The sequence below is a fragment of the Mizuhopecten yessoensis genome, unplaced genomic scaffold (assembly GCF_002113885.1).
Source record: "Mizuhopecten yessoensis strain PY_sf001 unplaced genomic scaffold, ASM211388v2 scaffold716337, whole genome shotgun sequence".
Classification (NCBI taxonomy): domain Eukaryota; kingdom Metazoa; phylum Mollusca; class Bivalvia; order Pectinida; family Pectinidae; genus Mizuhopecten; species Mizuhopecten yessoensis.
This window is the reverse complement of record NW_018480066.1, coordinates 363,771-381,310: the sequence shown is the minus strand read 5'-3', so window position 1 is coordinate 381,310 and position 17,540 is coordinate 363,771. Positions and strand designations below refer to the sequence as shown.

The window sequence follows — 17,540 nt, the reverse complement described above, 5'->3', positions numbered from 1 at the left end:
GATAAGCATCCCTTTTATTTATGTTGTCAATACTCATCTGTGTCTGCCAAGTAATCTGTCTATGCCCAATAGATACCTGCTATATCATGTATCCCTTTTTTATCATGAAAGATTTGGTTTATGATTACGGATAAGCATCACTTTTATTTATGTTGTCAATACTCATCTGTGTCTGCCAAGTAATCTGTCTATGCCCAATAGATACCTGCTATATCATGTATCCCTTTTTTATCATGAAAGATTTGGTTTATGATTACGGATAAGCATCACAACCTCCATAATTAAAGAGTTAAACAAGTGGTGATGTAGAAATATATACGTGTACAAAGAAAAGTAATGTGACAAAATAACAAAAGCAAAATAAATTTATTGAAAAATAAAGTGCTTCTTACAAATAAAAAAGAGACACACTACACAGTATTTTAGCTTTTACCAGCGTGTAAGCACAAAGTGTATTGGATGTACATGAGTGTAGTAAAATATTTGGACATGGAAAATAATGACATGTAAAAGGTAAAATTTAAAAAAAGCAATTATATATGCCAATACGAGTATTGATATACATTCAAGAGCAAGTTCGTTTTTTTAAACTCAGACTACAATCCATCAAAGTTACCCGCTTATCAAACACTGTAATTTCCGATAATTTTTAACTAGAACTGTCGCCAGTATTACTGACTATTACCTTTCGTTCCCCCATCCAGTCTGATTCCCACTCTGGCCCAAACACTTGTTAACAAATATAAAAAGGGTAGTAGTCAAAGTTGCACAACTTCCGTGTACATATGTGCTGAGTACATAATTTTCGTGAAGTTTGCGTGAAAACTGTTGGAAGAGTTGTTCGGACAAGATTCTGTCTACAAACATATAGGAAAGGGGCCTAACGGTCATACAAATAGTTGAATCAAAAACTAAGTGCAGCTGTACAACTTCAGTGTATGCTGACTACATCAGTGAAGTTTCCAAATGTTTAGATGAAAACTGTAGGAGTTGGCCAGACAAGTTTGTGTCTACAAACGTAGGAAAAAGGGCAAAACTGCCATAATAATACACGGATCAAAATGGAAAACACATGTGCACATCATATGTGTGTGCTGACTACATCAGTGAAGTTTCAAACAGTTTGGGAGTTGTTCAGACAAGATTGTGTCTTTAATCATAACTAAAAGGGGCAAAACTGGATCCAAAAAATAAGCCTAGGTCGCAACATCAGTGTGGGATCAGTGTGTTTCAATAAAGATTATTTTCGTGGTTTANTTTTTTTTTTTTTTTTTTTTTTTTTTTTTTTTTTTTTTACATATTTCCAATGAAATATTGTAATATTCTGGTATTTTCAACACACAACTTAGTCAAACTCTCATCATGTCATGTCTTCTACAATATCATATAAGCTAGTCATTATTTACTTTAATGAAATCAATTCAGGTTTTCATTGTTTTCTTTATTAATTGATTATATTGGTCAGTCACCGGAACTATATCTTTCCCAAGCATGATAAATATTTTTGAGCAATGTTCTAAAGCACGACACATTCTCTGACAATTCACATTTTCTCAAACACAATTGATTTCAGTATAAAAGGATAATTGGTCAGACATGACAAATTGACAGGAACTGTATTTTCCTCATCCAATGATATAAAATATCAAACAATGTTCTCAAGCATGGTATAAAATCTCAGACAATATTCTCAAGCATGGTATAAAATCTCAGGCAATGTTCTCAAGCATGGTATAAAATCTCAGGCAGTGTTCTCAAGCATGGTACAAAATCTCAGGCAATGTTCTCAAAAATGATGAAAAAAATCTTAAGGCAATGTTCTCAAGCATGGTATAAAATATCAGGCAGTGTTCTCAAGTATGGTACAAACTCTCAGGAAATATTCTCAAAAATGAAGAAAAAATTCTAAGGCAATATTCTCAACATGATGTACATTTGTATAATCTCAGGCAATGTTCACTTCTCAAGCATGATATGAATATGGTATAAACTGTCGGGCTAGTCGATGGACCGTAAGACTATAACAAAACAAAACCATGCGGTAATACGATGCTCTAAATGCAAACAGAAAAATGCGCATGCGTAGCGTCACCCAAGGAGATTAAACAGTTGTATACATTCCTATTTTCGTAAAACCAATATAAAATGGGTTGAGTACACATCGCGATTGTTGAAAAGTGTGCCTTTGTTGCGTTATTGATAGTACTACATGTAGGACAGGCAACCAGCCTATTCAAAATCAGGGCAAAATGTGAAAATAATCGAGTGAACATGCGTAGCGTCATCCCATAATGTTATCCCAAATATTTTCACCAAAATGCGTTAAGCAAATATAATTGGCAAAATTGGTTATACTTGACATCAAAATTAAAGAGCAAAGTCTTCTTTTCTCCTTCGGGCCTGTTCCCGTATTCAGCTTACAACATTACAACATTATTATCAGGATATTTGTATAAGTTAGTATTTCTTACATATACTTTGAACGAAGTGCTATAAAAGTTGTCTCCTAGCATTTTCAGTAACGGAGGTTACCACCAGACGTCGCAAATTCCGTACTTGCAATGGAAAAAAAATACTGACGTCACGTCCGAAAGGTGATCTCTCCGTAAAAATTATCTTCTAAAACGTCAACATATACAGCAACTTGATAGTCATTCACATATCTTTTACAAGAAATAAATCCCGTAAATCTACAATATCGGGATGGCAACAATCAATGCATCAGCGTACAAAATCATCTTCATCATAACAATTAAGTTTTATACATATAGTTCATAATCCGATCTAATTGTCCAAAACTTTGCAACTTTCTGACAAACTTAGCAAAATAAAACATTTAAAAACCACCAGAAAAAGTTAACTGGTGAATGTACAAGAGAAGTCTGAAGTATTTTGAAACGACTAAAATCATTGATGGCATTCAAGCGAGTTTGCCAATCGTTCCTTTCTTAATTAATAAAAGCTTATATTTTTAACGATTTATTTCGATTGAACCTTCTTTCGGAATGTACCCGATTAGAATGTTATACAAATAATTATGTAGATCATACTTATGTGAAATAAAACATATATTTTGAATTACACCATCGGTACTCTTGTACATTTGATGATACAAATGTACAGTTGTAATAAACGCAATAAAACTAATTACTAAATGGCACAATGTGGCATACGAGTGTTCAACGATTCTAAAGAAATAAGTTTACATAGATCTTCTCTTGCAGAAAGGGATGTTAAACTCAACATTCCTAAACAGATGTCAGATTTAGTACGTAAAGGAAAACATTGAATCAATTTAACACATAGATTTTGAAATCTTTTCTATACGACTCCAATCCGCACTGGAGAGAGGAATCTACATCTGTATAGTTGATATTCTCTCCTTTTAGTTTGGACCCGAGGAAACTAAATAGTGAACGTCTAAAATAAAATCGACATCGTGTATATTAGGACGACCTAATTTATACTTGTCAAGTGTATGGTACTATCGCTTCATTTACTTATTTCGAACCTAATAACCATTTACGTTTAGATCTTGAATGCATCATGTTCGATTTATTAAAAACAATTATATATGTTTTGAAAGCATTATATATAAACCTCCATATACAACTGTACATGAAACACATGTTCATTGAAGTGTAATTTATTTACAATCAATTTTAGGTATACAGATTACCTCCAATAGTATGCGTAAAACGCACTACGTATACCGTTTTTCAATTAATCGACAATCTGTCCCTCTGTCATGACGAACCGATTAGTCGGCACGACTGTCTGTATAAATGATCAAAGAAAATAGTAAAACTAACCTCTACCCTAAAATACATGGTGAATTTGGTCCAACCTACACAATGTATACACACTGGGTCAGGTCAGCTGCTGTACCTGAGGGGAAACGGATTTTGTTACGTGCACAAAACTGGTAGCATTCCTAACTTCAAAGAAATGTTGCAAAGATTTAACGTTCGGAGTTTGGATACGATCAATCCGGAATGGCTGTAAACTCAAAATATCAATCAGTATATATAGATAGTTCTTCTACAATTGCGAACTAACATTTTTGCACCCTTGTTATAAATTCCAACATATAACACTATTTTACACACTTGATTGTCGTAGAAAGTCTGTAGTCGGGACTGGTCCATGTTACTGTATAGACCGTCCGTACATCATTTTCGTTGTTTGAGATTCCATTTTACCATTTTCACACCGTTTCTGGTTGGTTCATGATTCTTGATAGAGCGTCTGAGCCTCACTTTCTGTTTACAACAGAGGAATACAAAGGAGAATAAAATGCGATATATATGAATTGAATGTTATCACAACGAATGAGCAAAATATTTTAAGTTTCCAGTTTAGGTTTGTTATATACTTTTGTCCCTAAGAAAATAGTTATCACATCCAACATATCAAACGTTTTAAGACAGGTACGCATCCACCTTTGGTTTGCAACCAGTCACGTTGTTGTCATTTAATGGCATCAAATACCTGCTTAAAAATGACAACAGTGTTCTGAGTGTGATTATATAGAATAGATTGAGATTCAAACCCTTCACTTAGGATTGTTATACTATCGTTTTAATCGAAAAATCTACCTGGTCAATGGAAACGACCTTGCCGAAATGTGCTACAGTTGTATCCAAACGATATTTGATTTATGTTTTAAACTGAAAACGGATATGCTGAACCTGAAGATCGCTACAATATGCAAAAGACCATTATATGATGCCATCAAGTAATACCGGTTAATTCTGTACAGCGTCCCATACAGACAGTTACAGTATATTGTTCACACCTTGTATATAATAAATAAGGTCCATTTAACATAACAGCACACGACCTTACCCGATAGCATCCAACGACCTGCCAATATCTGCTGCTTTTCGTCTAGTTTTGCTCTGGCTTTCTTATCTGATTTAATAATAAGAATACGCGTACGTCAAAATTCTGCTATGTATTTTCTAATATGTGTCGAACTCTAAGCAATCGTGTAATTCAAAACGAGTTTTCCATTTCGAAGTTCAACAGAGAAAAACATAACTCATTATGTTAACACAGAAAAATATCAATGAAAGTCAACCATGAATCGAAAAGACAATAAAAAAGAAGAAAACACAGATTTACGCAAGTTGTACTGACGATGTTAAAAGTCTCGCTCATCACCCAACATGCACAGCATTAATCGAAATTCTACCGTTCTAGAATAAACGTTTTCCTTGTCCCTACATAATATTAATGTTTAAAATACCTTTAACCTTCTGCTCTCTAGCCTTGTTGCTTGTTAAACATGACCTGATAATGTAAACCGGCCAGAATAGCAAATTAAAAGGCACAGGGATTCTGGTTCGGAATTCCATGATCACCTGACTTCTATGGAATCGCCAAAAGTGGTCCGAGTTATTCTTTATTTCTTCGAATCGGAAGCTGTTAAAAAACGTAAATAAACCATGAAACATCATATAAATGTATAAACATATAAAATGTCAGACAAATAATGGTAACGGTCCTTCTACATTTGGCCATATTGTTTTGCTAAATGATTTCCCTGTAAGTATCTTTCGCTTGATAGTCTTTGACAACCGACCCTTCTATACAGACCTCTGATGACGATCAGAAGACAACAATTCTGAAACAACGTTTAGATTTCATGTATAATTTGATCACATCCAGAGACTTGGAAATGGAGGTTTGCACTGACCATTGCAGATTCGAACCTTCGTCATTCTGTAATTCTAGATTGAATCCTAGATGAGTAGAAATCGTGCGAAAGCATCGTGGGCATTTCTGATCGGATTTGCTAATCGGACTTCCGAGATATGTGAATCATTTTTACTTTTTACTAAATAAAGTGGGTTCCTCGTTATAATGATATTTCAAGGCCGAACTGGTATGCTTAGGCTTTCACTGTGTTGATGTTAAGATCGCAGGTAGACGATGCAAAAAAAGCTTGACAGATGTGTAAATTTGGTCGCACAGCAGAAAGTAAATCCCAGACATGAAAAAACATTTACACGTAAAATAACCTTCGACCGAATTCACAAAATCGTTTGTCAGACAATCTTAAAGCAGTTTGTTTGAAGACGACATTTCTACTAAAAGGAAATCTATGGTAGATAAAGTAAATAGGACAATAATTGCTACACCTGTACGACGTCCTTTCAATAACACAAATATGCATATGGTTATTATTTTAAAAGTCCAAACTGATCCAATCTTTCACAACAATCTCTTACATACCAAATATCATGTATTTTTAGCATATTTTAAAATATTGTATGGAGAAATAATGGTTTGTTGAAGCAGGAAAATACATTTTCCCAGTTTGATTGATAATGCAGAGTAGTTTTAATAAACATGGATATGTTGTTATAAGGAATTGAACTGGAATGAATTAAGTCATCTTAACCAACAAATACAATGTAATTTGTCAATGTTATTTTTACATTACATCAACCAATCAGAGAGTAGGTTTAGTGTAAAAATCAAAATCGAAGAGCATCGTGAATTGTGACGTCACAATATCACTGCAAGTTTTCTTATTTTGACGTTGCATTCCTGTAACACATGTCTTTACATTTTTGACGGGAAATTGACTTTCTGTTCACGGAAACCCATAACTTTGTGAAGATAAAAGTTAGAAACAGAATATTCCTGCAAGTAATGTTTCACCAGTAGGTTGAAAGTTTGTCATTTCCCTTTCACTCGTGCTTAAAATCATCCCTACATGAAAGTAATTATTAGTAAGTTACTTTTTTTGCAAAATGAAAAGTTAACAAGTAATTGGTACGATATTCCGAATGACAACATGTTAACTGTCTTTATGACTGTGTGTGTACTTGACAACCATACACATGTAATATAGACTAACGAAACATCCATAAAATACTCACCTGAACATAGCGATGATAAGGTTCACCAATAACAGGTTCAGTGTCAAGACGAAGACTCCAGACATAAGGGAGACCATCCAGTCTTTTTCAGGGCACCTCACGATATCGGGGTCATTCATGTAGACGGTTTCATTGCGGCTGCAGGTGTCAGTAGAGTCTTCTCCTGATTTTGAAAGATGAGATTGTATTAAAGGGATTAAAAAACAAATCCGCTTATGTCTTGAATTAATTTAAAACAATAATGGAGTAAATTAAAGAATGGGGAAAGTCGAATTATGGCCTACTGGCATGGCCATTGAGTCCGACGACGATTTGTTTAAGATAACCAATCTGCACTTTAACGAAAAAAATAAATTAAATGACTGTGAAAAGACGATTCCCATTAGAAACATACATGTTACTATCATGAAACCCCTGTAAATTTCATTAAAGAAGATCTCATTTACAACTTTACCTAGCTGTGAGGAAATTTTATAAAATAAGTAAAGCTAAAAATGAATAAAACATCTCAATGAACATGTAATATCATTAAATAATGATTATCTAGACAAAACTTGCTTAACATCGCTGTTAGATGTCTTGAAATAGTAGTACGGAATTATATCGTCAAAAGCCTTTCATTGCATGCTAAGAATCTTGAAGAACGAATAATTTGTATGCTTTTGAAAAGTTTGACAGTAATAATGATACTACTTCCTATTTTTCACACTATAACATTACTTGTTTTAAGACTGTATCAAGTGCGAAGAATATTTTTGATATTTTTTGCATTTGTTTGTGGCTAATTTGAACTGAACAGGTAATGTATGCAGTTTCAATGTTATATCCAATGTCAAAGATATTTAGATGTTTGATTGCTTATCAACTAGTTTTTGACTTCGTAATATTGACCGACAGTACGATCGTTAAATAACAGGATCTAATAATCGTTACGATGCAATGTGAACGATCAGCAATGCGCAAACGTTTCGCTTAAATTTGAACCTATTTTTATAGTATTGTATAGTACAGTACCATCGCTGTATTTGAAAAACACACTAATTCTGTGGTGTTACCGTTATTGTATTATCATTATACACTAATTCTGTGGTATTACCTTGACTGTATTTCCATTTTGCAACATTTCTGTGGTGTTACCGTTACTGTATTTACATTATACTGTTACCGTTACTGTATTTACATTTAGCTATAAGTCAGTGGTGTTACCGTTACTGTGTTTAAAGAATATACTAATATTGTGCTGTTACCGTGACTGTATTTACATTAAACTATAAGTCAGTGCTGTTACCGTTACTGTATTTAAAGAATATACTAATATTGTGGTGTAAACGCTACTTTATTTACACCTTACAATAATTCTGTGTCTTACCGAAGCTGTATTTACATTTTACAACATTTCTGTGGTGTTACCGTTACTGTATTTACACCATACAATAATTATGTGTTATCACCGTCGCTGTATTTACATTAAACCATTATTTCTGTTGTGTTATCGATACTGTATTTACGTTATTAACTAATTCTGTGGTATAACCGTTACTGTATTTACTTTATTCTGTATTTGCACCATAAAATAAATCTGTGGTTTTACCGTCGCGGTATTTACACCATACACTAATTCTGTGTTATTACCGTTACTGTATTTACACCATACAATAATTCTGTGGTATTACCGTCGCTGTATTTTTACACCATACACTAATTCTGTGGTATTACCGTTACTGTATTTATATTATACAATATTTCAGTTGTTTAATCGATACTCTATTAACGTTATACAAAATTCTGTGGTGTTTTCTTTACTTATCAACATTATACAATAATTCTGTAGTGTTTTTAAATGAATTTTCACGGGGCTCTATGAAAGTTGAAATTCGATGGTTTAAAGTCAGTATTTCCATTCCATCCATTGGTTTTACTGAAATTTATCTACTAGTGTTTGTGCACTCACCGTCGATTTCATCTTTGAACTCGCCATAAATTGACCAGTAAGGATAATAGATGATTTGCCAGACACTCCAATATCTCATGCCATGAGGTGAGAACATGTCGTAGTGGTTTGGATAGATATTGGCGTGGTAGAATACTCCAGCACTCAAGATAAATACCGCCATGATGACTACAAATCGCATCAACTCTTTGAGCTGAAAGAAAGAAATTGGGTAATACACATTGATTGATTTTTGTCACTTATATAACGACAAAAAAACCCAGCAAATCAAATTAAACACTTTTCATACATATATAATTGAGGCATGAACAGTTTCATTTGAGAGAATATGAAATAGTTTATTTACATTGAATATATGTAAATTATAATAATATTTACATTAGAGGTATCTTTATACATATATATAACGGAGGAAACATACTCCCTCTTTCAACATGATGACAGTGGGGCCAATCCTCCTCCAAATCAGTAAAACATGGAGATACCTCATGAACATGAGAAATAAACCAACGCTGTAAAATCGTCTGGATATATCGAAACTTGTTGTTTCGTAACCAAATCGGACAATTATCCCGATGATAAGCAATAAGTAAGACAAAGCGTCCATTCCATTCCAGAAGTTGTGCATGTGGTTCCAAGCTCTTCGTCTCCATTGCTTCGAATTCAAATATTGCTAAGAAAAACATACAAAAGATGAGAATATCAATACGTGTATGCATTTCAAAAATGCACAGTCGTCTATAGTGCTATCCTTATGAAAACAATGTAGCTAAACTTGGATAATTCATCAGAGTGGCAGATACTATTTAAATGATCAATTATATCAGCAGTAGTCGATATAACCTAAGATTTTAAACAGATGTATCATTGAAATATTCACATATTGCAAAGAGTGAAAAACTATTCTCATTCTGGAATTGCAATGTTCAGTGAAAATTGATTCTGTTCCGAATGATCAGAGTTATTTTGTTCTGAAGAATTACCTCCTTAAATAGAAAGATCTTACCCGGATCGTGTAGAAGGCTGGCGGTACATACTCCTCAATGATGTCAGCGAACAGCCACAGGTTTGCGCAGTACTCATAGATTGACTTCCTGTCAATTGGCCATTTTTCTGTTGTGATGTTGGTCATGATAAAAGCGCTTAAGCAGACCAGGAACAAGCAGAAGATGCTCTAAAACCAGCATCATATCAATAAGTCAGTATAACCAGCATCATAGCAATAAGTCAGTATAACCAGCATCATAGCAATAAGTCGGTATAACCAGCATCATAGCAATAAGTCAGTATAACTAGCATCATAGCAATAAGTTAGTATAAACAGCATCATAGCAATAAGTCAGTATAACTAGCATCATAGCAATAAGTCAGTATAAACAGCATCATAGCAATTAGTCAGTATAACCAGCATCATAGCAATAAGTTAAGTCAACCAGACAGCATATAAGGTACCTGTAGCAGTTTATTTTAATATTTCATAATTTATCATTCCAATCTATTGAGTTCGATGGTTGAGTGACTGTCATATACATTCTAACGTAAACTGAAGTAACGGAAAATTCTGTGACGAAGATAATGCAAATAATTAAAATAACAGTTATTAAATAAATCATGTCAANTAAAATGTACTTACGTAATGAATAACGAACTTCCAAAAGGGAGAGGTGATCCGAGCAGTCAAAGGTATTATGAAATTCTTGACACTGAGGCTTGAAACTGTTTTCTGAGAAACAAGTTGATTTTGATTTAAAATACACGAATAGTTTCATCTATATTGATGATTTAAAGATGTAATTGATAGCTTTTCCCGAATGAAGAAATGTCTGAGATAGTATATTGATTATGAACGATTGACTGCTGTTCATATGTTCATTGCAGTCGAATGTTACAATCGAAATATGTTCATTTCTATTCATAAAAACACAGGTGGTAAATCGTTTTATCGTCTCAAACATATTTGCATTATGAACGACTCACCTTGGTTTCATACAAATCGTTGTCGTGAAAGAATCCCGCGCCTTTCCAAATCCTGTCGAAACTTCTTTGAGGGACGTGATGTGAAACAAACTGAGAGATATTGTGTGCTTGGGAAAATTCTAGACAGCTTTCTTTAATACCCCAAACAGACGTAGAATTTTCTACTTCCAGGACAAAAATGGCTTCCATTTCATTATTTTCGAAGAGGCTTTGAGTCACATCAATGGCTCTCTGGCGAAACACACTGTTAATAAGCAATACTACAAAATACTGCAAAATGTCTGACATGCACATTAGTTTTCTGATCAACTTGGCCCTATGTTCTAGGTAAAAAGATTATGAGCATATTAATTCAATATGATTTATCGGGATTTGTATGTAGTCGATTTTTTTGTCAATCCACCAATCCCTAATTTGGGTTTCATACTGTCCTGAGCATGGTCTTCAATCCACCAACCACTAATATAGCTTTCCCATTATGCAGATACTATTCACTAACTAGCTGACCCATTTTCCAGAGCATTATAATGCAATGTGTTTTGTCAAGATTCATTTACCGTCAGTCAGCCAATGGACAGATCAGGATTTTTTTTCTAAACAATTTGTACAAGTAATTGAAGTTTTGACAACGGTTACTTTAAAGTATTACTTTACCGGGAATGCATCAGCATTGTTTTCTTGAAATCAGTTTCCTTTTTCGAATGAGCTCGCCTTGACATCTTATGTAGTATAGCACTCGCAACGAGAGCAGTAACTGAAATAATAAATCAATGGCATTGCATTACAAAGGGTTATTAAAGGCTTTTATTAATGGATAGAAGTAATATAAAATAACATGTATAAATGGAAAAGGCACATTGAATTAGGAACCACTTAGTAGTTCTACGTAAAAAGATTGAGAGCCTGTTACAAAAACATTGTGTGTTTATATCTTCCCAGCAGCATTGTTATGAACGTGGAGAATGAATACAAACGAGTGTTCTTAATGGCAATAGATTTCGATCTTCTGGTAATTCCTCCACGAAATGGCTCTTCGGTTTTAATAGGTCAAGGGTGACCAACACATGTACTAACCACAGATAAAGTTGTTCCAATAAGTGCCTAGCGCATACATATCAAATCAAAACTGTGAACTGTGGTCTCTTTTATTAGACGGGCTGCATAGTTTTCTTTACCCGAGAATCTGTCAATCTGTCAATCCGCTGTTGGATGGTCAATTTGCACAAACGTTTTTGAAATTTGTTTTGTTCTCTTTGTTAGATATTGTGCCATACTTTTATCGAATATGAGTTTGAATAGCAGTTATGTTGACACTGCGGTATTTTTGTTTTGCTTCATTAATATTCTGATATATTTCTACATGTTGTACTTGTCTGTCTTTCTGTATGTTCTTACTGTGTATTCGACATGAACTGTATAGTCTTCTTCTTTTTTATATTTCTGCATATTACTTTTGTATATTTCAATATTTAGTACAAATACGTAAAACTCCTAACAAATAAGAATATGTTAAAATTTACGGATCGGCTCAGGAGAACGTTTCCAAAATATTTCTGCCATTTCCATTTGGTTTGTCAACACTGCCCACAAGAGTAAATCAGATGGCGTCATCCAATTATCCCCCTCAGGCTCCTTCTTCTCTCCCTTTGCTGAAATGAAATTATATTGAGATGATCAAAAGATTTAGTAAGCATTGCACCAATCGTATATAAGCTATTAAAATAAGATAAATGGCTTGCTATTTATTTGCATAATTCAACTATAGCGACATATAACGAAAGCAAATAAATTATGTACGTCAATCACTCACCAATTTTATAGGGAATAATGTCGCATCCAATCTCCCATGCATCTTCTCTTTTCTTTGGGAAGGCCTCGTCCCCTGGAAAAGCTGACAATTTAGTTGGGTTTAAAAACAGAAGCCCATAGTGCTTAATATTGATTTGCTGATGTTTTAGTGTCCGTGTAATTATAAGGTTCTTCAGTACAGCTGTTTAGGTGTGTTTGTATTTATTGTTGATATCTGTAGTCATGTGAACGTGTCTGGACATAGGTGGAGTACATAATGTGCTGGAATTAACATGAACATTCAGTATGTCTATACAAGTTATGGTCACGACAATCTTTTCCTCGTTATTTCATTAATAAAATTGCATATATGAAGTCACCTAGTATCTGTCAGATGAAGTTTTATTTTTCTGCCCAATCATATATATCGTTTAAATTCCAAATACACTTTTGTATACGTACCTTTATGATTTCTGCGATACATGACCGTGTCTGTAAAATAATGGAGATCTGTTTGAGAATGTATGTCACGCAAGTAATTATAAGTTAGCCGGATTTCAAAGCACATCAGCCAATAATTACGATGGATTTTATAGTATGTAAATATTCGTATCCAATTTAAACTTTGTTGTTTTTCCTAATCCTAAAGGATGGTTTCAGTCGTTAAGGAAATACTATTATGTATAATGGGTCCTGTAAATTGCTAGAATTTATCAGCGGTAAAGCTATACTATATCAGCGGTATAGCTACAATGTACAATATATCAGCGGTATAGCTACAGTATATCAGTGGTATAGCTACAATGTATCAGCAAAAAGCTACAATTTATAATCGGTATTGCTATAATAAATCAGCGGTATAGCAATAATTAATCAGCGGTATAGCTATAATTTATCAGCGGTATAGCTAAAATGTATCAGCGGTATAGCTAAACGGTATTACTACAATGTAAAATATATCAGCGGTATAGCTACAATATATCAGCGGTATAGCTACAATGTAAAATATATCAACAACGGTATAGCTACAATATATCAGCGGTTTAGTTAAAATATATCAGTGTGATAGCTACAATATATCAGCGGTATAGTTAAAATATAAAAACGGTATATCTACAATGTAAAATATATCCGGAGTAAAGCTACAATATGTAAGCGCCATAGCTACAATACATCAGCGGTAAAGCTAGAATATATCAGTGTCAGCGGTATAGCTACATCGTAATCAGCAGTATAGCTTAACTATATCAAAGGCAATAGCTACAATGTAATCAGTGATAAGAGCTACAATATATCAGTGATAAGAGCTACAATATCAGCAGTGTAGCTTCAAAATATCAGCAGTGTAGCTTCAATGTATCAGCAGTGTAGCTTCAATGTATCAGCAGTGAAGCTTCAATGTATCAGCGGTATAGCTACACTATATCAGCAGTGTAGCTTCAATGTATTAGCGGTATAGCTACAATATATCAAGGGTATAGCTACAATGCATGAGCAGTAAAGCTACAATATATCAGGGGTATAGCTACAATGTGTCAGCAGTGTAGCTTCAACGTATCAGCGGTATAGTTATAACATATCAGCGGTATAGCTTATATGTATCAGTGGCATAGCTATAATATATCAGCAGTGTAGCTTTAATGTATGCGCGGTATAGCTACATTGTATCAGCAGTGCAGCTTCAATGTATCAGCAGTGTAGCTTCAATGAATCAGCGGTATAGCTACAATATATCAGCAGTGTAGCTTCAATGTATGAGCGGTATAGCTACATTGTATCAGCGGTATTGCTATAATATATAAGGGGTATAGCTTTAATGTATCAGCAGTATAGCTATAATATATCAGCGGTATAGCTTTAAGGTATCAGCGGAAAGGCTACACTATATCAACGGTTTAGTAATAATGTGTTGGCGGAAAAGCTACAATATGTCGTCGGTATAGCTACAATATATCATCGGTATAGCTTTAAGGTATCAGCGGAAAGGCTACGCTATTTCAGCGATGTAGTAATAATGTGTTGACGCAAAAGCTACAATATGTCGTCGGTATAGCTACAACATATCAGCGGTATAGCTAAAATATATCAGCGGTATATCTACAATATATCAGCGGTTTAGCTATAATATATCAGCAGTGTAGCTGCAATGTATGAGCGGTATATCTACAATATATCAGCGGTTTAGCTATAATATATCAGCGGTATAGCTATACTATATCGGCGGTATAGCTACAATATATCATCGGTATAGCTTTAAGGTATCAGCGGAAAAGCTGCACTATATCAACGGTTTAGTAATAATGTGTTGGCGGAAAAGATACAATATGTCAGCGTTTAGCTACAATGTACAATGTATCAGCGGTATAGCTACAATATATCAGCGGTATAGCTATATTCTATCAGCGATATAGCTACAATATATAAGCGGTATAGCTACAATGTATCAGGGGTGAAGCTACAATATGTCAGCGGTATAGCCACACTGTATACGCGGTAAAGTAACAATGTATAAGCGGTATATCTAAACACTATCTGCTGTATAGCTACAATATATCAGCGGTATAGCTATACATTATCTGCGGTAAAGCTACAATTAGCTTTAGTGCGATAATTTAAAAGTGGTATATATACAATGTATGAGCGGTTTTGCTAAAATGTATAAGCGGTCAAGCTGCAATATACCAGAGGGCCATCTATAGCTACAATGTGTAACCGGCATAGCTACAATGTATCATCTGAAGTGTTCAATACATATAATTGAAGCTGTATAGCTAAAATGTATGAGCATTGTACTTGTAGCTACGACGTATTATCGGTTGCGCTACGATGTTGAGTCATGTACAATGATGTTTTGAATGCTCGTCGTTCCCATTAGTGAACGTGAACAAGAAGAAAACCTGATTCCTGTAAACCTTTGTCTTATCATAAATGAATTAGAGATAGTATTTTACCTGGTTTTTCTCCTTTCTTTCGTCGTATAGCTGCAAAATAGGAAAATACATAATGTAAATAATGTTTGAAATAAAATACTGGTACTAAGATACTGAAAAGCACTTAATTATTGTACATCTATCATGCAAGTTGAGCGCATGCTTTTTACTCAAATGTATCAAAAGGATGAAGTTCACAGGAGGAATAATCAAAAATACTTTTCCAAAAATCACCAGCGGTTTCTAGTATGTGCATTAAAAAAAGTATCTGATGATTTTGTTTGTGTCAAAAATAAATAGTATTTACACATTTGAGCTATATATTTAAATAAGTCTAAATTATTTTTTTAATATTCCTAAAAAACACAGGATAGAGAATTATTCCCCTGTGTTTCGATGGACTATCACTATTCTATTGGGGACTCGCCGTACACCAGTTCTTAATATACTGAATCATCGCAAGTGTTATTAAAGACATGTTATTTACCTGGTCCTCAATTCACAGTTAGATATATAAATTTAATTTATATATCCTTATATATCCTTTATATATATACGGAACAGGGATTAGGAGACAAAGTGTGTAGTACATTAACAAGTATGCCTATCAGTATTTCAATATTTTGTGTTTTTATCATAATATATAATCACATACTACTGTGTGTGTCACCCGGACGATATATCTTACCTGTTGATATAAATCTTTGGCTTGTGAAAATTCTAGTGTCACTCCTTTGTCTACCAGGACTTCAGTGATATCGTACAGGTTCTCCTTTAGAGCGTATAGTAGAAGATCTCGGCCAAACTTAAAACAACGATAAAGTTGTATCAGTTACACGTACGTTATATACATGTATACATACATGTATGAGGGAGGAACACGTTTCATATGTAACAAAGTGTTAGAAGCCATGCTATATCCCTGTGCTGCAAGATGTGCAAGTTGTTCTCACCACGGATACACAATATCGTAAAATAGCCTTCACCAGGGATATTTATTCCATTAAGTCACCTGTTACTATTCAAATGTCACTGGCGAGTAGCGACGTTTTTGGATTTGACATAGTTCACATGAAGTGTGGTTCAGGTCACGGTGTAGTTTTTTCATTCGGATATACTCAAATATTGTATCTACTTACCGCACCGTCGCCAATGCAAGTAGTTTGGTTAGTTTGGAGCATCTGGTACAACATGTACAGTGCTATTGGTGACGGTTTTAACTCTTTCTGTTTGTGATCCTCTTCGGTTTGACTAGAAGGGCGGACAGCCTGCTCAGATATTGGCACAATCCTACTAGTCCGCCATGTCATCTTGTTGGGTGCGGTTATATACACTGCTGGCGGCGGAACATCTAAAATAATATCAAATATTTTTAAGAAAAGGTGTATTTAACTGCAACAGATCACTCAACAATCACTCTAAATTGTATATCAATTAATTTCAACTGTCTAAGTCATGTATCTTGTAATCATTTTAATGAAATATCTTCAAGATACATGTAATTGCGATTACCATAACTGACAGTACATAAGTTTCATTGTTTTACATCTCGAAATAAAATTGCAAAGATTTAAGACTCATCATCACCATTGGTCACGGCTATAGGGTTTATGTCAGGCCGGTTATCGTCGAAAACTGCTGCCATAGCCCCTCCTTCAACATGAGACATTGCCCATGTTCTAATAATACTCTCTGTCACTTTGTCTTTCAAAGACGTTGTACTTTCAGTATGTATGTTAAACTCAGAAACCTAAAATGCGAGGAAAGGGATAGGGTATCAATAGTTCAAAACCAAACTGAAATATCCGGACTCTAAAAATCAAAATAGGAAACACACATCAATGAATGTTTTTAAGACAACCCAAACAACTGTTTTTCATAATAGCTGATAATGTTAGATTAAGAAAATTCATTGAAACCTTAACAACGATTCGTAAAAACATATTTCTCATAATAAGTTATGCCGTACTTTAAGATTTTAACTTCCTGACAAATTGCGTG

At 34.2% G+C, this 17,540-nt stretch overlaps 1 protein-coding gene across 2 annotated transcripts; it reads right to left on the bottom strand.

The window, feature by feature from the left end:
- Window positions 1–1,269: 1,269 nt before the first annotated feature.
- On the bottom strand, window positions 1,270–12,789 carry LOC110443296 (transient receptor potential cation channel subfamily M member 5-like). Of its 2 annotated transcripts, none has more exons than XM_021487442.1 (12): window positions 12,632–12,789; window positions 12,342–12,470; window positions 11,476–11,575; window positions 10,822–11,065; window positions 10,478–10,567; window positions 9,851–10,018; window positions 9,266–9,517; window positions 8,845–9,037; window positions 6,894–7,056; window positions 5,252–5,427; window positions 4,849–4,914; window positions 1,270–4,262 (listed from the first exon to the last, which is right to left on the bottom strand). In XM_021487442.1, the coding sequence occupies exons 2-12, from the start codon at window positions 12,430–12,432 to the stop codon at window positions 4,228–4,230; spliced, it is 1,578 nt and encodes a 525-aa protein (XP_021343117.1). In that variant the 5' UTR covers window positions 12,433–12,470; window positions 12,632–12,789; the 3' UTR covers window positions 1,270–4,227. The 2 variants fall into 2 exon arrangements, with proteins under 2 accessions (XP_021343117.1, XP_021343116.1); XM_021487441.1 differs by having other exon boundaries at window positions 5,367–5,427; window positions 12,632–12,698.
- Window positions 12,790–17,540: the final 4,751 nt, after the last annotated feature.